The sequence below is a fragment of the Oryzias melastigma genome, linkage group LG15, assembly GCF_002922805.2.
Source record: "Oryzias melastigma strain HK-1 linkage group LG15, ASM292280v2, whole genome shotgun sequence".
Lineage (NCBI taxonomy): Eukaryota > Metazoa > Chordata > Actinopteri > Beloniformes > Adrianichthyidae > Oryzias > Oryzias melastigma.
The window spans coordinates 6,148,782-6,170,861 of NC_050526.1; the positions used below are offsets into that span (position 1 = coordinate 6,148,782).

General features: G+C 38.9%; 1 protein-coding gene across 7 annotated transcripts in view; it reads right to left on the minus strand.

The window, feature by feature from the left end:
• Nucleotides 1–761: 761 nt before the first annotated feature.
• The window catches only part of ctbp2a (C-terminal binding protein 2a), a 71,879-nt gene continuing 50,560 nt past the window's right edge, over nt 762–22,080 (minus strand). For 6 of the 7 annotated variants that reach the window (XM_036215551.1, XM_036215550.1, XM_036215549.1 and 3 more), the window contains 8 exons: nt 14,945–15,099; nt 9,941–10,085; nt 8,442–8,648; nt 6,795–7,009; nt 5,285–5,415; nt 5,084–5,211; nt 4,892–5,015; nt 762–1,728 (listed from right to left, as the gene is read on the minus strand). In XM_036215551.1, the coding sequence (XP_036071444.1) occupies nt 1,545–1,728; nt 4,892–5,015; nt 5,084–5,211; nt 5,285–5,415; nt 6,795–7,009; nt 8,442–8,648; nt 9,941–10,085; nt 14,945–15,099 (1,289 nt within the window). In that variant the 3' untranslated portion in view covers nt 762–1,544. Of the gene's footprint in view, nt 1,729–4,657; nt 4,736–4,891; nt 5,016–5,083; nt 5,212–5,284; nt 5,416–6,794; nt 7,010–8,441; nt 8,649–9,940; nt 10,086–14,944; nt 15,100–22,080 lie in introns of all 7 variants that reach the window. The other variant, XM_036215555.1, reaches the window with a different exon arrangement.

A 22,080-nucleotide genomic window follows, 5' to 3' on the forward strand; every position in this document is an offset into this window, starting at 1 on the left:
AGAGTTGTGACTAAAATCTGCAGTTTAAAACTCAAAAAAGGCAAGAAATGTAGGAAAAACTAAACTGCATACAGAAAATGTCGATAATTTTAGTGTTTTTTTGCAATATTTAATCAGGAATGAAAGCAGTCACAGCAAAACGCAGGAGTCAGTTTAAATGTTTACTTACCTTTTTTTCATTGAAAGTGAAATTTTGCAACTTTTATGTTTTAAAAGTGCATTTGCATTCTGAATTTAGGCCAAAAAAAAGTAAATCGGTACAAAGTTGGAACCTAATGTATACTGTAAATTAATTATGTCATTTATGAAATAATTAATTCTGATGGAAAAACCCACATTTGTAAACATTTTCAGGGATTTAAGAAAAAAAAAAATCACTTGCCAATTTTTAATCAGAACAGTAAGTTTTATTTATTGGTTCCAGCTGCACTGTATGCTATATGTTCACCTTGTACAAGAAACAAATACAAATACTCACAATAAAAACCAAACATTTTGTGAGCAGCGTCATGGCGCTGAGGGGACGGATGGCTGCCGCGGCGGCGGCGGCGGCGGCTGTTTGATCCCTCCGAGAGCCGCAGCGGACAAACAAAGAAGAAACTATGAAGAAGGGGAAAGGGGGCGGGGCGAACCGCTCACATGAGACTACTGTTATATGAACATTTAACAAGTCAATACAAATCTACAGGAATGAGAAGTTTCAACATCAAAAAATGTACATTTGATATATATCCATATGAGAAAAGAAAAATACCACGATGGACTTGAAAGCAGACTTTTTTTCTTCCCTTTTTCAGTTTTCCTGAGCCAAAAATAGATTTATTTTTCAGATGTTTTCATATCCCACAAGCTTCTTGCTGGCATGTAATCAAGGTCCTTTGGAAGTGACAATAACGAAACACCACAGGTAGTTTGGTTAATCTGTCACACTCTGATGGAAAATATTTCACTAAGTTTTGGATCTTTTTATTTATTTTATTTAGTTTTTACCGTCTCGATTCTCGTCCTTCTCATCTGCTAGCATCATGGAGCCCAAAATAAGTGAGTAAAAAGAATGAAATCCAGATGTCCTGAAGCTGAAACTGTAAACCTGTTCACTGTCACACACTAAAATCCATAAAAACTCAAACACAAAACAGAATAAACACAAGAGTTGGAGGAAAAAAAAGAAAAAAGTTTACACGAGACGAGTTTGTGCGGAAAAAAGAAGGAAAAAAAAGAGGCTTCACATGTTGTCCTTTGACGTTTCCGTCCTGTGCCGTGATCCTGGCAACATGTCCCAGAGGTCAGGAGGAGTTTTCTAAAATATATGCCAAACAAAAGTCACTGTAGTCTGTGAGGAGGAAAAACAAATGTGGTGGGAGGAGCCATTCCCGATCTTCTGTGCGTCAGTTCGCTGGTCGATCGCGTCCCACATCCACCGTCCTCGCTTCCCAAATGAAGAGTGAAACGTGTCCCAGTTCGCTGAAGTCCAGCGCACGGTCGGATGGGTTTGACGGCCTCGGCTGACCCCGGTTCGGGCCCCCGCCCCGGCTGCAGCAGCTCTACGGCTCAGTCATGTGCTCCCTCATGGGGTCGCCGTGTTTGGAGAGTTGGTTGGGGGAGGTGGCCTGTGAAGGATGGGTGCCAGGGGGCAGAGTGTGGGCGATGGGCACCCCCCCGGGCACCAACCCCTCCATCGGTCCGGGAACCCCGCCGGGGGCCACGCCCATCACGCCAGGGGGGAATCTGGAAAAAAATCCGCTTATGGTGAGTCTGCTTTATTTTTGTGTTGATTTGTGTTCCAACAACCTAAAATAAACGTTACAGCAACACACGAGGGACACTAATCCACGGATCCAAAGCTCATTCAGCCAAACAAACAAAGTTAATTTGCTCAAGATTTATGGATTACAAAGAAATCGGATTCAGCAGGACATTTTCCCAAACAAAATGTTGCCATGGAAGCAGAAAAACAGAAAGAGCTGCTGCTTGAAGATGACAGACGGCAACAAAAATGTAGATACAATTTATTTAATAAAATATAGAAGTATCAAATGTAAAAATAAATAACTAGTAACTTAAATAACAAGACGAGCAAAAAACTCGCTCATACAAGAGAAAAAAAGTTAAATAAAAACTGTAAGAACATTAATTATAAACAATTGTGTTAACTTGAAGCTCATCTAATTAAACAAATACAATAAACTAATTCAGATAGGAAAAAAGGATCATAAAATAAGTTGAAAACAATTAAAAAAAAAAAAAAATTCCTCTCATGAAAACAACTGTGGTTGCATTAAAAAAAAAATCATTTAATGACAATAAATAACATCAAAATAATACAAAATGAAATTATAATAGTGAATGAAAAGGAGCAGAAAGAGGAAAATGTCTATTATCTGCCCCTAATGCTAAATCAATAAAAGTAGATTAAAGAACGACACTTTAACACAGTGGTCCCCAGAGTGGCCTCAGAGGAAAAGAAACACAACCTACATTTATTTCTGTTTTATTTCTAATCTGATTCTAAAGGAAGTTTTATTTTGAAAGACTCCTTGACTCTCCGCCACCATATCCAACTCATCCAACTCAAAAATGAATCCGCTACTTTCTCACAGCTAAACTGAAACCTCCAAGCTAACGTTTCTTTTTGAGGAAAAGAAACAAAAGAAACGCTTCAAAATAAAAGAAATCTGCATTTAAGAGACAAAAAAACATAACTTTTCTCTCAAAATATAGATTTATTGCAACATTTGTTCTCACAGACCATAAAATTAAAGTATAATATTCAGCAACCAACGGTTCATAGGGCCTATACCATGTTTTTCCTAATTCTTTCAACATAAACTACGTCCATAAATATGTTCATAATATATTGTCTTTGGTGCACTGAAGAACAAATTATTTAGGAAATATCTTTTTTTTTCTCCCCGGTAGTAAGACACCTCAATCTCAGAGGCTCCGCCTTTTTCTACTTTTGGGTGCCGCCCATTTCTTGGCGTCTCTTAGAGCCATCCTCAGCAGCGTGTCTTCGTTTCTCCCACCAAGACAAACAACTTTCAAAGTTTTGCTCCAGCTATTGGTACACTGGTTGTAGCAGTGGCCGGAGCAGGGTTAACCTAGCCGCTAACCCAGCTAGCAGCTAGCTGAGCATTGAAGCTAAGCGGCTGAGCATTGCTAGCTAAAGGGGAAAAGCTTAGCAGCTCAGCACTGCTAGCTGAGGGCGAAGCTAGAGGGTCAGCACCATTAGCTGAGCAGCGAAAGTTAGCAGATGAGCACTGCTAGCTGAGCTAAAACCTTAGAGGCTGACGCCGTTAGTTGAGCGGAAAGCTTAGCAGCTGAGCACCGCTAGCTGAGCTCAAAGCTAGTGGCTGAGCGCAACTAGCTGAAGGGCAAAGGTTAGCAGCTGAGCACTGCTAGCTGAGGGGTGAAGCTTAGCAGCTAAGAACTGCTAGGGGGGCACAAAGCTAGAAGCTTAGCACTGCTAGCGGGGCGACGAAGCTTAGGAGCTGAGCACAGCAAGCTGAGCTCAAAGTTAGCAGCTTAGCACCGCTAGCTGAGCTCGAAGTTAGCAGCTGAACATCGCTAGCTGAGCTCAAAGTAAGTAGCTAAGCACCGCTAGCTGAGCGGCAAAGCTTAGCAACTGGGCACCGCTAGCCGAGCTCAAACTACCGGCTTAGCACTGCTAGCTGAGCTCGAAGTTAGCAGCTTAGCATAGCTAGTGGAGCTCAAAGCTCGCAGCTAAGCATAGCTAGCTGAGCTGGAAGTTAGCAGCTGAGTACCACTAGCTGAGCGGCAAAGCTTATCAACTGGGCATCGCTAGCTGAGCTCAAACTCCGGCTTAGCACAGCTAGCTAAGCAGCAAAGCTAGCAGCTCAGCACAGCTAGCTGAGCAGCAAAGCTAGCAGCTTAGGACAGCTAGCTGAGCGGCGCAGCTTAGTGTCTGAGAACCACTAGCTGAGTGGAGAAATTTGATTTATTGTGAATTGTGATAGCCTAGTGGGCGGTTCATGCAGCGCAGACTCTCCCTAAAAAAGGGTTGTTCTCACTTTGTGATGTCAGCTTGTGAATTAGGAGGGGCTGGTGCTTAGAGCGCAGGTTTTTAGAAGAATACTTAGAATGGATCAATGAATGGATCATACTGAGGAAGGAACATTCTAATACATTTAATATTTGCATGGTATAGGCCCTCTAACGTTATAAGGATGTTGCTAATAAAGTTGCTCAAATGGTGGATTCATGTTCATTATTATATTTTAAAAAATACCAGCTTTAGCTTTTGCTTTATTTTTAATGCATCTGCAGGACCTTAAATGTTGGCATCTGATGTTTTAGCTTCCACTTTTACAGCTTTGGGTAAATCTATATCACATTTGAAGGGTTCCTACACACAATCGAGTGTATAAATAAAGTTTCTATTATTTTACAGAGGAGGAAGATGAACGTTACCTTTAAAAGTTATGGGAAACTGGAAGCTAAAAAGAAATCAGACGCCAACTTCAGCCTGATGGAAACGTGAGATGAAACCGTTGGGGACCACTGATCTGGGGAGTCGAGGATCGGAGGGGACATTTACAGGGTGTGCAGGTTAGAGGATGACACAGAACTGGACGGGGGACGGTCGGGTCTGATGATGTCATTGGTTTGCCTGTTAGCGGTGACAGTATTGATTTACCTGGTTGAGAATTAGGTATATAATTTGTCCTGCATTCCCCCCGTTGCTATGGCCTGTACCATGGTTTGGTTGACTCGGCTGTGTGAGAGAAGCAGTTCAGTCCGGTTCAGACAAAAATCAGAAGCCTAAACTAATGAGATGAATTGATTTTGGGGGCCACAACTTGTGGGTGAAATCCTCCTCCCCACAGAAATGAAGGCGGTGAGATGAGTCAGCTCGGGGAAAACTTCCTACCTGTAGGCGGCGCCGTTGATTTCTGGGTGAACCTGAGGCTGCTGCTGCTCCATCATCCCCCAGGGCGCCGTGGTAACGAAGAACTCTTTGTTTACACAGTTTCTCAGGCTGTCAGGAATGCGTCCTGCGACAGGAGAGGGATCAGTGAGTTTGGAATACGGAAAGACGTCCCAGAGAAAGATTCGTCTGTACCCGTTATGGCTCTGCGGATTTCTGTGGCGGCGGCTTCCCTCATCTCCAGCGACGCCTGCTCGCTGTACCACGCCGTGTGGGGGGTGCAGATCAAGTTGGGGGCATCTTTGAGGGGACCTTGAGAAAAACTAAAACGAAAGGGGGGCGGTTGAGCGACACCAGCGGGACGGAAGCTTCCAGGTTTATTAAATGAAAGGGCACCTAAAGGGCTCGGACTCGTGGACGTCCAGCGCCGCGCCTCGTATCCGGCCTTCTTTGAGCGCCTGAGCCAGCGCCTTCTCATCCACCAGTCCTCCTCGTGCAGAGTTGACCAGAAACGCACCCTGGCGCATCTAAAAAAGAGGAAAATAGATGATTCGTCTCAAGTTTTTCAGGCCACAAACCGGTTTAAATTAAAAAAATATTTTCTTGAACCAGTAGGCACTCCAGTTTCTGAAAATCTATTTTCAAAATAAGATTTTTTTAAACAGATGATGAAGGTTCAATGAAACTACAAGCTGATTTGTAGAAATACATGATATTTTGTCCCTATATATGCCATTTTAACTCTCAATCCAGACACAGATTATCTTTCAGGACAAAAAGATTAATCATATTTAGTCTTTACATCAATCCTCATTCATTGGGTATTTTTTATACATTTTCTGTGCTAAAGTTTTTGAACCTAATTCAGCCTTTCTGCATGAAAATGTTCAAATTTCCCTTTTGTAAGTTTCCACAACTTACAAAACTTTATTTAATTGAATCTTCATTCTCTATAAAATGTTTGAATTTTGAGAAGAAAGTTACCGTTAAAGGAGGCTAACAACCGGACGCTAGCTTTAGAAACATCCGACTTTTAAGGTGTGATGGATAAAAAAAGCAACATAAAAACTGTCGTAAAACTGGTATTTTCTAAATATAAAATAAAAGTAAATCCTCCAACTTTCTTATCTGCGTGCGAAACAGTCCAGAGTGGCTTTTGCTACATGAAAACAACTGTCTGAATAATTCTGTATGTCGAGGAAAATTCTCGGTTTCGTCTGTAAACAGCCGATTTATTGTTCTTTGAAGTGTAAAGCTCTTCTTTGGTTTCCACATTTTCTTCTTGAAGAAACTTTTCAAAAATGTTTCATTCTTTGTTTTTTGTTAGCTACTAACTTAGCAATCCAAGACAGATAAGAACAGAATCCAGCAGTTTTTCAAAATAAAACTTCCTTCAGGATCTAAAAATATACTTAATAGAAATAATCTGAATTAGTAAGTATGTATTTTAACAAGATCAACAGAAATTGGAGAATAAATATTACTCCAGGTAGGAAAAAAAATTGTAAAATTGAAATCAATGATGTCCTCTAGGTGGCAGCATTCACCTTCTTTTCCACTTTAAGTTATTTTAAGCTTCATAAATCACTGAGACAGGCTTTCAACAGTTTTCTGGGGGGGGGGGGACAGTTTGCTGTTATTTTGAGACTTGTACATGCATCCTCGCAGTGATCAGCATCTCAGAACTTTGTAAACAGCAAATGAAGGTGTCGCAGCATTCGAAATATTAACCAAAAAAAATGCATGTTTTACAATTTATACATAAATGTTTGTTTTCTTGTTTCAGATGAGAGCATTAAAAGCACTTTTACTGCATGACTTTAACTATGTTTGGGTCAGACTGACCCCACAGCAGACCAAAGCCACCATCATGTCACATGTTTCAGCAGAAGACGCAGCAGCCTGCCTGTTTGATGGTGAAGTCGTTGATGAGGTGGTGGTTGTGTTCGTTCAGGTTGCAGTGCAGGGAGACGCAGTCGCTCTGGTACAGCAGGTCCTGCAGCGTGTACACTCTCTGGACCCCCAGCGAGCGCTCCAAGCCGTCCTGGAGGTAGGGGTCGTAGAAGATGACGTTGAAGCCGAAAGCTTTGGCCCGCATGGCCACGGCCTGACCCGTGCGGCCTGAGGCGAACAGAAAACAGAAGATTGTATTTAAACAGTAAGAAATGTTCAGTGTGTTGTTTGTTTATTTAAAAAAAGTAAATTTTCTGCTTTTATTACTTATTTATTACTTCCTTTGCTATTTCGAAACAGCAAATTTCATTTTTTAAGAATTTTTGCAATAAATCAGATCTTTAATCTCCATAATAATAATAAAAAAATCATCTATATAAAAAAGTAGCTTGTCTGCATCTTAAACACAGAAGAAAAATCCCCACATTACCCCACCTCTGTGGTATTTCACTGGAACACAGTGTCCCCCCTCCCTTTAAAGGAGCCTCTGCAGTAACTCATCTGGAGCCCATTAGATGTTGGCATTTAGCTTTAGAATGATCTGTGCGCGCTTTGCAGAGCAATTAGTGCAGTTTTGGCCTCCAAGTTACACCATAACAAAGGAAAAAGCACAATAAGAAATGTAAAATCAACACTTTACTGACTGTACAAATAGCAACTTTGCAGGAGAACACTTTATCTCAGAAAAAAATATTAATTATCAGAAAAAACAGGCCTTTGAGTCAAACAGATTTTAAAAAGTCCTTGAAAGTAAAACCGGTTCTATTTCACCATCAACAATTGAAGATCCACTCTAATAAAAATTGTGTTTTTGGTCTTTTTAACATATTCTTGCAGCATTTCCTCCTGAAATGAAGCTTAAAAATGCATTTCTGTGTATTTTTTTATTCAAATTGTTGTAAATTAGAAGCAAATGTTTGAAAACAGATTGAATTATTGTGACGTAGAAAATAAGCTCCGCCCCATTTCGAAGCATCTGCTTGTGGACGACTACAATCTGGGTCCAAACTGCACGGCTGGAAATATCTAGCTATTTTTGTCACTGTAAGCTAATGGGTGAACAGATGGATGATGGGAAGAGGAACACGCCATTCTGGATGTGATCGCTTTAAAGTATAAACCAGCCTTCAGAGGTGAATTTCTGCCGCTCTGCAGAAACTATGTCCTAGAAAATGACAATTTTTTTAAAATTTTGGCTAAAAGTGGCATAATCGTAATTAAAAGACAACTAGGAACGCTTTTACAACCGATCAGCTGAAAGTCTTCGCAAATTTTTTTTTTTTTTACACTTTTGAAATAATGTTGAAGAATTTAATGTGTTTTTGTATCCTTAAGCTTTTTCCACAGCTGTCATCTGTCTGCCAGAATGACAGCAGCTTGTTGAGACTTTTTTTTTGTCAAAACCAGCATAGAAGTGAAGAAGAGGCTACGGAAGATCCAAGAGAACTCACTAAATAAAAACGATTTGTTTTTTATTATTCAGAAGGAGTGTAATGAAGTGTCGACTTTCTTTTGTTGGTTTGTCATCCACAAAATTAGAGTCTGAAGCAAAACTCAACAGTTTTTCTAAACTAAATAAAAACTATTGAGAAAAACTCACCAAATCCGATAAGGCCCAGCGTCTCTCCTCGGATCCTCGCCGCCCCGGACGCCACCTCCCGGATCTGCTCCACGCTCTGGACCCGGGTGCCCTCCCGGAGGGCCTGGTACAGCCAGGTGTTCCTCCTGTACAAGTTAAGGATGTGACAAAGTGTCGAGTCTGCCGTTTCCTCTACTGCCGCTGAGGGAATATTACACACTGCGATGCCTGGAGGAGGAAAAATGGGGGCGAAAAATGAACAAACAAACAAACAGCGACTGTAGACATAAAAATAGGCGCCAAAAAAATCAACTGCAGGGCGAGACGTAGTTCAGTTAAAACACATGTGTCAAAGTCAAGGCCCGGGGGCCGGATCCGGCCCTCCAAATCATTCTATTTTATTGTTATTAATTGCCTGATTTATCTTGTATTTATTTCTAACTTGTATCATTTTGACAAAACAATTTTTTATGGAGAGTTAAATATTGAAAGTTATTTAAGGTTTAGGTTGATTTATTCTGCAATAATATTCCTGCCTTTTTATTATTCATAATTATGTTAAAAATTACGGTTATTCTGCTAGCATTTTAAACTATTTTAGCATTTACTAAGATTTTTTAGGCTATTTTGGAGTTTACCTAATATTTCAGCTGTTTTGGCTAATTTAGGAATTATTTCAGTTTTTTATGCTGTTTTGGAGTTTAACTAATGTTTCAGCTACATGCTAGTTTGGGCTAATTCAGGCTTTTTAAAAGTTTTTTAGGCTATTTTGGAGTATTTACATGCAACCTGTTTTGGCTAATTTGGGCATTACTCAGTTTTATAGGCTATTTTGAAGTTTAGCAATTTTTTTTAGCAACATGCTAGCTGTTTTTTTTAGTTTTTTAGGCTAACTTGGCATTTAGCTATAGCTATTAGCTTCAGCGTTTTCAGCTATCAGATTCAGTGTTGTTAGCTATCAATTTCAGCATTTTCAGCTATCAGCACTAGCATGTTCATCGGTCAAATTCAGCTTACAGCATTCCCACTAGCATTATCACAGGTAATGCTATATATCTAGTCCATAATTATGTTAAAAAGTTACAATTTCTAAGTTCTAAAAACTTAGTTTTAGAGCGTTCAATACATGTTTATCCTGTTCGGCCCACGACCTAAAGTCTGTTTTGGATTTTGGCCCCCTGTGTGATTGAGTTTGACATCTCTGCTTTAAATCAACAAACTGGAGTGGAATATAAAGGATGTTTTATCACATAAAATGATAAATAATTAGATGTCACAGCAAATCCCACTCTCCTAGCAAACATATGCTGAGGGGACCAAAAGGGAATAAGAGATGGAGTTTCAAATCATTCACAACATCTGCTTTGAGAGTGTAATCAGCCCATTCTGTCATTAAACCGTTGCTGCCACATATGTTGTTTACATTAAGTCAATAAAGCCAGCAAAGTTTGGTTTGGTTCTAAATAATAAAACTTCTGTTTAGGTTCGTTTTTCCTCTATTTTCTTTGCTCCATCCTCACCGAGCTCCCCGGCAGCCTTGATGTCGATGTTGTCGTAGCCGCTGCCAATGCGGATGATGATGCGCAGCGCCTTGAACTTCTCCAGGTCCTCCCTGGTTAAGGTGATGGTGTGGTACATCATGGCCCCCACGGCCTCGTTCAGCACCTGAAGGACACGCCAGAGACGACGTCATCATCGCTGCTGTCAGCGGGGAATGATCCACATCAAGGACATGACGAGAATCTCTCTGCTGTGATCGCTTCACTCTTTATGGTTTCACTGACGTTCGGCGTGGGGAGCGACCGCCACCGCGTGCACGAGCGCTCCCACCGCCGCCCGCACGTTTATGCGCTATTCTTCATCTAAATGCAAATGGGTTGTTTATGCGCGCTCTAAAGTATGAGTGGCTGTCTGCGCATTTATTGTCGAACGAGAGCCTGCAAAACCTGCTTTTTGTCACAATCCATTAATTCAGACTATGCAAACAAGGTTAGAGTGAGTGCAAGCAGGACAATAAAGCAGACTGGCAGCTGCTGAGGAACCGAGAGAGCATAAACAAGTAGCTGCTGCAGGCCACGGTCGCTACACAACCGCTTTCAATTCACAACCCGCTAACAAAATTAGCCTAGCTGGGTCAGATTAGCATAGTTGTGAATCTGCATGCAGCATTTTCACTGAGGGTGGATGTTGCAGGAGCTGGATGTCTGACTCAAGGCTAAAGCTCGGCTTGTGCACTCGAAGGAAGCAGCGGAAGGCATGGCTGCAAAGGCTGCTGGGAAAAAAAGGTCATTTCTGCATACCGTTAAAGACCTCCCTCTGAGAATAATTTGTGTTTTTGGTGTATGCCATTGTTCTCATGATGGAGAAGATATATAAAATAATTATGATTAAAACTGCATTTCTGATTATTTATTAATTGAAACTGTTGAGAATCAGAAGCAAATAAAAACAAAAAAAGAGTTTTAAAAAAGATTGATGTACAAAATTCACTGCAGTGTAGAGGGGGAGGGGGGCGGGATTGCACGTTCTAGAAAACCGCACAGGATTTTTAAATTTTGGCTAAAACCGTTAGAATCCTAATTAAAAGACCACTGAAAATGCGTTTAAAAAGTTCAAAATAGGATCGGAGTGGAACTTTAAATAGGAAAATATGGAAGTTTAATCATGTAAAAACGTGTCGCCACATCACGTACTTTTAATACTTAAATCTACAGTAGTTAGGGCTGGGTATCACCAACAATTTTTAGAATCGATTCAATTCGATTCACTAGAGCCCGGATCCATTTTCTTTTTATTCTTTTAATCCACTCATTTCAATTTAATTCAATTTTGAGTTTACACGGTTTACACACTTAGTCACATTTGTTTATAAATACATTAATTATCTATACAGTTATACACACACAGTTCACATACAGTAAAATATATGAGTGAAATTATTAAATTGTTAATATCATACAGAGTTACATGGACTCTCAAACGGAGAAGCTCTAAAAATTGTTCTGCCTCTCCTGGAGGGTGTTTCAGTTTGGCCACTAGATGGCGATCGCGTTACAGCTTTACATATTATTCCAGAAGAAGAAGAAAGTATGAGTAAAAAACATTGTTTTACCACAAATGGTTACTTAAAAAAAATCATTAAAATAGGTTAGAAAATGTATTCCTGTCAGTATATAAATATGTTAATTTAGTCAGGAATGTATGTTAAGGTCGACCGTTCGTTAGCATTAGCCGTCCTATGGGAAATCCCATAATATGTTAGCATCAAGCTAGCAGACTCAACCCAACCCTAACAGTACAACAGTTTTTTTTTAATGTCTTTTTTTTTGTCCAGGATATTTCCCTACACAGTAACAGAAATCATTCATTTCTGAAGCTTTCATGTTGCGTGCAGATAAAATAAACCATTTTGTTTACTGCAGAAGTCAAAAGGGGACATTTCTGCGGTTCAAAGTGAACCGGATCCGTTACATTTGTGTGTTTTTGCCGTTAATGATTAGCTGAGCGGAGCTAATCATTTCTCTGTTTGAGCTCTCGGACACAGCATGTTAATTAGAGTGTCCAGGACTACTTTATTAGCTTTAAACTGATTTAAGCTTTGCTCAATGATGCTAAGTTAATCACCTGCTGGCGCCAGAGTCATTACAAACATGACAGAAGTGTCATTCTTATCAAGGGTACGCTTTAAGACAGCAAATAAAGCCATCTTTTGTGTTTTAGTTTTGCAGCTTCTGCCACTAAATCAGGAATTATTTGGTTCAAACTACAATTCTGATACCAAAACATGTGATTATCAGAAATATCTGTCTTAAAAATGTTTTTTAAATAGTACATTAACTGTTTGAGTAACTGTGCACAAAAAAGTAATTTAACCTAAATTCATGTCAACAAATATCACAAAGGATTGTGGCCCATACCATGATAGTGCCTCCTGTTCTTTGAATGTTTCATAAATACAAAGAAATGTTTTTATTCAATGTTTTAACATTTATTTATTATACTTTAAAGTAAATCACACTATATTCTATTACGTTTCTGTATTGTGTTTTCTTTTCCAACATCACAAAGTACTGTGACCCATACCATGATAGTGCTTCCTGTTCTTTTAATGTTCCTTAAATACAAAGAAACAGTTTTTCTCCAAATTTTTAAATGTATTTAATATAGTTCAAAGAAAATCACATTATATTATATAACTTTACTGCATTTTTTCTTTTATAACATCACAAAGTACTGTGACCCATACCATGATAGTGTCACCTCTTTGAAACATTTTTATTCCATCTTTTAAAGATTTATGGTTTAAAGAGAATCACACTATATTTTCTTACTTTTTATTTATTTGTTTTCCTTTTCTAACACCACAAAGGACAATAGAAGATTATCAAAATGAAAATAATTATTTCTTACTCTGAAAAAAACCAAAGAATTTTTTTCTTTTCTTTTTTATTTTTTTTTAACTTTTCGCAATGAATTCTTAAAAAGAGCCGAAGTGCTCTTTCACATTTTTCTCCTTAACCTCGCAGAAGCGGCAAATCCCTCTCAGGTCAGTGCGGCGGGCTTAGCGCTGCACTTTGAGAGTATTTCCCTCTCGCCTCGGGGGGGCCACGAAACGCTGTGTCCCTGCACTCTAATGTCAGTAAGCCAATAGGCATAAAGTTGACCCCGTGACACGCTTTGCAACAGCATTTGCATAACAAAGCACCTGAAGGATAAAAGTGAATACGAACAGAAAATCCAATACTATTAAATTTAACTGTGCGGTAAAATGCCGAAGAGATAGAGTCTCCGTGATTTCCAATGAGGTTCTGTTTGGGTTTTAGTTCTTTAAACGGTACTTCATAAGACGACGTGTGTGTGTGTGTGTGTGTGTGTGTGGGCTCTCTGTACTGGTCATGGGATCCCTGCCAACATCTCTCCTTCCAGATGGGCCCTCTGTTAGAGTGTAATGTATTCACAGTGAGAATGTCTCAGTGCGGGTCTGTTTTTCCAAAAGACGACCTAATACTCACCACTTGTTCTGCCTTTCCTCCATTTAACCTGCAAGTCTCATGCGTTAGGGTCAATGGAGCCCTTTCTTGACCATCCACAAAAAAAAGGGATATTTGTTGCATAAAGCAGGAAGCAGCGACTGAAGCCCCACCCATTACCAGCAGCCCTGTTTGAAAGTGCTTAACCACAATCCCTCCAGCTTGGACTGTAAAATTGCTGCTCAGCAGCTTTAGTGCATAGACGCTAAAACAAGACAAATGTTTCCCCGCGCTATAGCGGAGAACAATTATGCTGAATTTCTATTACCAGCCTCCACCTCCTCCTTATTTAACAAAGCCGCACTTCAGCACCCAGCGGGATTAGCGTCACTGATGAAACCATTATAGCTGCACTGGAAGAGCGGAACGGGCCAGTTGGCGAAAATATAACCACAAAAAAAAATGACAAAGGAGAAGGAGGCTGAGAAGGAAAAGAGAGATCTTTCTCTTGAAGTTTGTGTTTGCCGCTGCAGATGCTGTCACCAGAGGTGAACGCCACAGTCTGACAGCATTAACAGATTCCTTAGTCTGACCTACTAAGCTTCTTGTTTCTTTTTTATGTCAATGCAAACAGTTGCATATGCTAATAAATAAAATCGCTCCTTTACAATTCAATGATTCCTTCAAAATAAGAGCTTTTAGGAAAGATAACTTTTACATCTTGATTTCATGTCAACTGAGTCACAACAACAAGCTACAATTGCAAATTTTTATTATGGAATTGTGTATTTTTTATTATCTGCTCACCTTTTTATGCCAGTAGAGAAACATTAAAGGTTAAGATTTAGCATTCCCAACCAAATCATATTCCTGTTTACATTTTTTTCTTGCCGATGGCACCATAATGACAAAATTTGGCAACTTTTAGTTCAGAAGATACTTAATTTTGGCAAATTCCCTGACATTTATAATAACATATTTTTAGCTAAAACTATTACAAACATTTTCTGTCCCTGAAGCTTATCAGACCTATTTTAAGTCCCGATCATTCAGGAATTAGAAAACTTTACAAGGTTATACTGGTTGATAGCCTGTTATAAAATGAAAACAATGATGTGAATTATTTTGGCATACTTTTCACATTTTAATCTAAATATGGATTATCTGAAATAGAAGTTTTTTTTATTATTATTTTACTTGGAGATGTAACTGTAAAAATATGTTTTTAAAAGTGAAAAACATTTGGTTTTAATACCTTTTAGTGCTCGAAAAAAAGGTGGATTTTAAACCTAACTCTGTGCAAACACAACATTTTACCTCAAAAAGTTAAAATTAATGATCAAATTTGCATTTTTTGGAAAACAGGACGTCAATTTTAAATGCAAAGGTCGACGAAATACTTAAACACAGAAGTGGGTGAATCATGGTTTGGGGTTTCACCCTGACGCAAAAACAAAAAGTTGTTTTTAAAACAGCCAAATAAGAAATACTGTATAAGAAAATCGAAACTTCTCAAATAAAAAAACTAAATAATGGACAAATCTGCTGTCGTACCTTTTCGTGGATCTCCTGAGTGGACTGGGCGTCACAGAAAGCCACGGTGGCCAGGTCTTTGAGGATGGGCATCTCCACAGTGCAGTCGCGTCCATCCAGCAGCGCCACAAGGGGGCGCGGGTGCATAGGCCCATTCATAATCTGGGGCCGAATACCTGCAGGGAAACGGTTAATTATTTAGAAATGGCACACACAGTCAAGTGAGCAGTGGAGGTGTTTACACTGATTGTCTGCTGTGTGTTTGGGCTCCACCTGATCGATACCTCAAGTCGACTGAAACGCTTTAAAGGACTGCCATCGTCTCCATAACCTGACAACACAGGTCGATAGCAAACACATACAGCCTTCACCACAGCCACGGCGCCCATGATATGATATACCCCCTTCACTCATTGTTGCCCGCACTGTTACCAGGCAACAGGTCCTCTCACCCCATGAGGTCATTACCTCCATTATCCTATCACCGCACCGGAGCCAGCAGGCCTTTCTTGTGGGTCGCTCTGTTTATGAGTGTTTGCTCCTCACTAGATTCTTTCACATTTATCCGAATGCAAAGGGGAATTCAGAACATTTTTATGTCTAAACTTAATAAGACTTGATATAATAAATCACACACTTAACGCTTTAAATATATCTGCATCAAACTCAATAAAATCCCACTTTAACTTTTGAGGATAAAACTCGGTGGATGCAGATTCTGATAAGATGAGGAAAAAAAAAAGAGAAAAAAAAAGGGGGGGGGGGTCCACACAGCACCACTGTCTGGCTCCCTCCTGCCTGTTGTCATGGTGATTAGAGGATTTGGGCAGGATTATGAAATATTTTATTTAGTGGCATCTGTGCTGCTGGGGAGGCCGTTCAGGCTCGCCTGCTCCTCGCCTGCGTCTCCGCTCGAGCAGTTTAAGGACACGAGAAGAACAAAGATCGTGACCTTCACATGCAAACACACGGATCACATCGTAAAACAAGAGGACGCAAAGGAGGATGAGGGTCGTAATGACCAAAAGTATGCATGTTTTAAATCCTCACTGCAGCATATTGTGGAAACTCTAATAAAAGAGATTTGTTTTAATACGCAATAAGGACCATTAAGAGGTTTGTACTGTTGTTGCACTAAATCTTGTGCGTTTACAGGTTTTTATTTCTAGAAGCTTTTATTTTGTTAAAGGAAGAACAAAACTCTGGTGCAGCCAACAATAATTAACTTTTTTATTTCTAAAAGAAAAAAAAAACATTTTAAAACTGAAGGAACTTATTTTTTAGTGAGTAGATTTCCGGTAAAGTAATATGCAATAATTATAAGTATTTGTACCAAATTATACTTTTTTATTTTACAATAAAATAAGGTAAATATGATTTGTCAAATTAAGTGTTTGAATTTCTTTTAAGACAATTAATTTTTGGGCAAAAAAGAGGTTTTGTCTGTGTATTTCTTATAAGAAATCTCACATTTTATTCAAAAAATGATCAAAATGCATTTCAAAATAAATTACTTTAGTGTTTAGAGTTTAAAAAGTGAATCATAGAGATCGAATTCTGATCAAGACTAAGTAAAATCATCAAATTTACGTTTTCAGGCTTTCATATATATAATACCAAAGCAATTAAACTATCAACAAATCTCAAAAAGAAAAGGATTTTGAAGTTTTTGCTGAAAGTTTCACTCATTTAGAACATGAGGAGCAACAATTCACCTGTTTTAAATGCAACAAAGAGCTGAAAGTTTTAGACTATTCCAAAAAAAAAATGCTTATTAGTTTTGTATTGATATGCATGCATTAAAAAAACCTGAATTATTCCTAGATCCATTTAACAACATGTTTCTATTTAGATTGGGTCCTGAACATTCACCTATCCACACAGGACAGTCGTAGGTGTTTAGTGTCTAGATGGTTAGAAAAGTGAATTAAATGTATGAACACAAAAGTGCTGCACCAAACTGTGGACCAGACTTAAAAACATTAAAGTGTTTTTTGCTAATTAAGCACATTTTTATGCCACTGAGAGATGCAGGAAAACCTTAAAACCTGTGCAGCAAGACATCTGTGATAGGACGTCTTTGACAAAAGTTTAGGAAGCTAATATTTGACAAAAAGAAGCAATAAAAAAAGGAAAAGTTTGGTGAAACTGATCAATAAATTTTACTTTTTTGGTTTTCAGTTCTTCTACTCGAGTGCGTACATTTCCCCATTCTATTAAAAATCTCTAAAGCTGATCATAGTCTGCTTACATTTGCTTAAAAAACTACATTTAGAGAATTTATTTAGAATAAATAATTCCTTACACAATATATTTTTTTGTTCTTTTCTTAGTACTTTTGTTTTAATTGACTGATCTCATGAGCAGTTAGTAAAACAACTCATTTACACACATTTAAGAGTGATGATTAAATCCGTGGATTTTTATATCTTCATTTTTCTCTTCCACCTTTCACTTCCTGCCAAACTTTAAAACCACTTTAGGCAACTAAAAAATGGTTCCAAGTAACACATTGAAAAAAGGGGTTTCAGCCTCCATAGCGTCAACCAAAAGAACACATCATTCTCCCGCTGATGGGTGTGTTGCTGATGTGAGCAGGGAAGCTGTGAGGATAATACACCTGTGGCTCCACAGTCTCCTCATCACACCCCTGCCGAGCTCAATTACAGGCTGAAAAATGCTTCCATCATCCAACAGGCCAGGAAACACGACTTTCCAGACGGTTTTTGGCTTCAAGAAAGCACTGAATCATATGAGATTAAGGAACGGAAACTGTTGCACAAAACATGTTTAAACAAGAATCGACCAGCAGGGGTGAGGGGAAAAAAAGCCTCAATTTGAAGGAAGTAGGTCAGAAAGCCGGGGATTAATAATTTCCTAACGACTAATTGCCTGTCCTGTCTTCAGACTAATAAGGCAGAACGCAGCACTGAATTTAACCCATTAGGATAACGAAGATAATTGTCACTTAACAAGGTTGTTAGTGCGGGTATTATTGACTTCCATACCTGCTGGATGATGGGAGAAAAACTCACTGCACAAAGGAAGCATCAAATTGACGCTAGTAGTAATAAAGAAGAGAAACAAACCTTTAGTTTCAATATAACAATTCATATTTGTTGTTAACTAACTTCTGCTTTATTTACATTTACTGTAATATTCTGGTAAGTTCTAAATTTCAGAATTTGGTGCAAAAAAAGGATGTACAGAATGCTGCACTTCCACCGAAGACCACTAGAGGCAGGTTGCAGAAAGAAGCAAAACTCCATTGACTCCAGTGATAAAAATAGATTTGTTTTCAATGGAAATTGCTTCATTTTCTTCTTTTATTTCTAAACCCAACTCCAATCATATTTTAATCTGTTTTATAAGCGTTTCCAGTAGTCTTTTAGTTATAATTATGCTGTTTTTAGCCAAAATAATTGTTTTATTTTATTATTAATGGCCTGATGTTATCTTGCACTTTCAGCGCTTTTTCTCCTTTAAAATCTGTTGGAATTATCGTGTTTAAGGTTAAAAAGTTATAGTATGTTAAAGATTTCATGTCTAAGCATCACCTGCCACACCTCAAGTGTTAAAGGGTTAAAAAGTTACATTTTTAAAATGTAGTTTTAGTTTATTCAATAAACATTTATCCTGTTTGGCCCCCAATCTGCCATTGGCAAGCAATATTGAAGATATCCAGTCAAACAGTTTAGAGCCAGATGCCAGCTCAGACGAGGAAAACAAAGACGCACATGGATCTACTCGCCTACAAGTGGATGCATCGGAATAGAGCGAAGCAAGGAGCTTGTAGTTGCTAAATCCCAAGCATTTTCCAACGATTTTTTTTCGTTTGGTCCTGATTCACAACAATTTGAATTGAAAAAATACCCAGTAATACAATTTTGAGCTTAACTTTCTTTACACATCCTCTATTGTGAGAAAATGCCACAAAAACGTTCCTAAAAATACAATTATTATCTGAGTGGGGCTTTTAATCAGTAGCTTTTTCATTAGAACTCAAATTTGTTCATATTTAAGTGCTTTTCTTTAAATGGGCAGGTGGGCGGAGCCATTAGACAGACCTTAAAGCTTAATTTCAGTGTCCAGTTTTCAGAATTTAGTTGAGTTGGGGGGAACAACCTCTAATTATGGGGGCTAGTTCAGTTCAAGATATACTTTTGCTAAACTGAATTAAATGGTTAATGTTTGGGATTATGTAATTCAGTTAAAAAAATCTGCAATCAGATTACAAAATCTCTGGGCATCATTAAAAGAATAAAAGATTATGGACATTTTTTCAGTTATTTTATCATTGTAAAGTCCCCTTATTCATCTATATCTCTCTTTTTGCAATATTGTTTGGGCAAGTACTAGTCCTACTTATCTGAAAAAAATGTACTTTTACAAAAGATATTTGTTTGTTTGACCACAAATTTAGTTTATGATGCACCCACTCTTTTCAAAATTAAACATTTATGATAAAAATATCCATAAGATACTTACATTTTCTGTACTGATCAATCAGGGGAAGTATTTTAAAAATTCCTAAATTATTTCATTAAAAAGAAAAAACAACTTCATTCTTATGGTATCAGACAAGGAAAGATATTAGACCTCCCTCCTATCCATAAGTCATCCATAAGTTTCCATTACCATGGCAACAAATTATTAAATGAGTTTGATAGCAAGATTCAATAAAAATATTTTGATCTCAAGGTAAAAAAAATGGGGTTTTATTTTGTTTAAAAAATAAAAAAGATATGTTCACCAATTTAATTTTCATAAAATCCATTTGATTTGGAATTGTTACCTTAGAATTGTTCAGGTTTTTTGTTTTTATTTTAGATTCTTCAGTCTACTTCTCTATTTGTTTATTTGGTGTATTTTATTTTATGTTTCGACAGAGGTGTGTTACCGTTTTGAATAAACCCAGATCGGTTTCTGTAACACACAATCGCATAATTTTACTTTTCAGTTTTTTTATTTTGCTTGTATTCTTATGTCCTTTTTGTTTTTGTGTACCGTATTTTCCTGACTAAGTCGCTCTGGAGTATAAGTCGCTGGAGCCAAAAAACGCATAATGAAGAAGAAAAAAAACATATAAGTCGCTGCTGAGTATAAGTCGCACCCCTGGCAAATCTATGAAAAAAAAAAAGCAACTTATAGTCCGGAAAATACAGTAAAAAATCATTTCAATTCAAATCCAGTGAAAATGAATAGTGGAAAAACGTTAAATCAGAAAGTTATATGAAATATTAAACTATGCAATTCCTGACTCCTTTCCTCAGAATAGTTCTGCTTATCAAGTCCCTAATAGAAGTTCTCAAAACATCTCAACATGATTAAAGACGGTTTAAACTATTTAGTCTTGTACCCCAAGCATTTATCACAACACAACAGCCAGCATTGTCTGTTAGCAACAAAGAAACTAGCAAGGAAGCCAACAGCTTCAGTAACTAAATCTAAAGCGCGTTGAGTGTAACAGCAGATTGCCTAATCCTGCGGAGATCATGGGCCTCAAGATCCCTCAAGGAAAACTTGAATGGACTAAAGTTGATATCCTTCTAAGCTCTTGCTAATCACAAGCTGGATGATTCGTCAGGAAGTATGAAAACCTTTGGCAGGGCTGGCAAAAACATGCTCCCAACACCAAATGCCCTGCAGAGGTTCCAGGCTAAGAAGGATTCTGACAACATAAATAAAGGTTTTTGAACTTCAGAAAAGAAAACGGATTCAAAGAAATGTTTCTCTCCCCCAGTGAATGCAATCCGGAGTCTAATTCCCTCGTTTGGAACCGGATGATCTTGAAGAAACAGCTCAGAGGTCTCCGCTGCCAGACCCTGTGAGTCGGAGCGGGATCATTTCCTAAACAGAGCACAAACAATCGCCACAAGAAGGGGAAAAAGAAATCTCCCTGGAGATTGGAGACTGGTCTATAAACTGGTGTTTAATAACATCACACTTCAGAAATGTTCATGTGTGTGCTGGCAAAGGAGCACTCTGGTTTGCGGTTTCATGCATCTCCAACATGCCTCTCTCGGCTTGCAAAGACAATTTTATTTGGAAGCGGTTGTGCTCATTTATTTGTGGCTTGTGAATTCAGCGTGTCGCGCGCTTTGACATGTAAATTTACTCCGCTCTGAGACTGCAGACTTGTATCGCTTTACCTGCACGGCTGTGATTTCCTGAATAATTTCACTGTGTACTTGCCATCACGGATCTCTCTTAAGAGCCTCGCGAGGCTGATTATTGAAGTCTCCCACTCAGACCCTCTCTAAGTTTTTTTTTTTTCGTTCTAAATTACTGGCGATGTCGTTTATGAAATCCTCGCTTCGGATCAAGTCTTTTCTTTGGCTCCGTCCTCTCAGCTGTGGAAAAGGTGCTTCTAAATTGCTCCGACGTGTTTGACACATGTCGGGAACGTTCTTCCACTGTATCAGGAGTGATTTCACTGCAAAAACAAAAGGAAGTGAGGAAGATTTTCCACGGCACCATGATGTCAGGGGGTGGGGAAGTGACGGAGTTCTAGCTTCCAACAAAATAAGATAAAACACTGCTGTTCATGCAGGGACAAAACCGTCTCTCCTGGCTTTGCACTAACAGCTGGTTGTGGTAACCTAGCAACTCCCAAGCTGGGGGGGCATTAAGGATAGTCCAAGAAAAGATGAGGGAGGGGAGGGTTGATAACCCCACGAGTTCTCTTTGTGCCGCAGGAACAAAGGTCAAAGCTTGATTTGAATATTATAAAATGTTGCCCGTGCAGGCCCACCAACCTGGCAACCCAAAATCCAACACAAACCAATAAAGTTCACCACAAAAATCAATAATCAGTGACTAGAAATACCATTCATCTTCCACTGATCCTCAAACTCTTTCTGAGTCTCCCTCCCGCGCATCTGCGTCCAACTCCTCGCCACACAAAAGGTAGAAAGCAGCAATGTTTCACTCTAACAAAAATCTGGCGCCCGGGTTCTCGGGAGGGTCTGCTTTCTTTTTTGACTGCTTTTACGATGCCCTGGCATCTGTAGAACAAGGAGGGAGGGAGGGAGGAGGAGGTGTAATCTGTTTTGGCAGACCTGCCTCCTTCAGGCCTCCACCAAGAGCCTTTCAGCACCCGGCGACGCCGCGGCCACCCCGGCCCGTCTCTTGTTCCACACTTTGGACGCACAAAG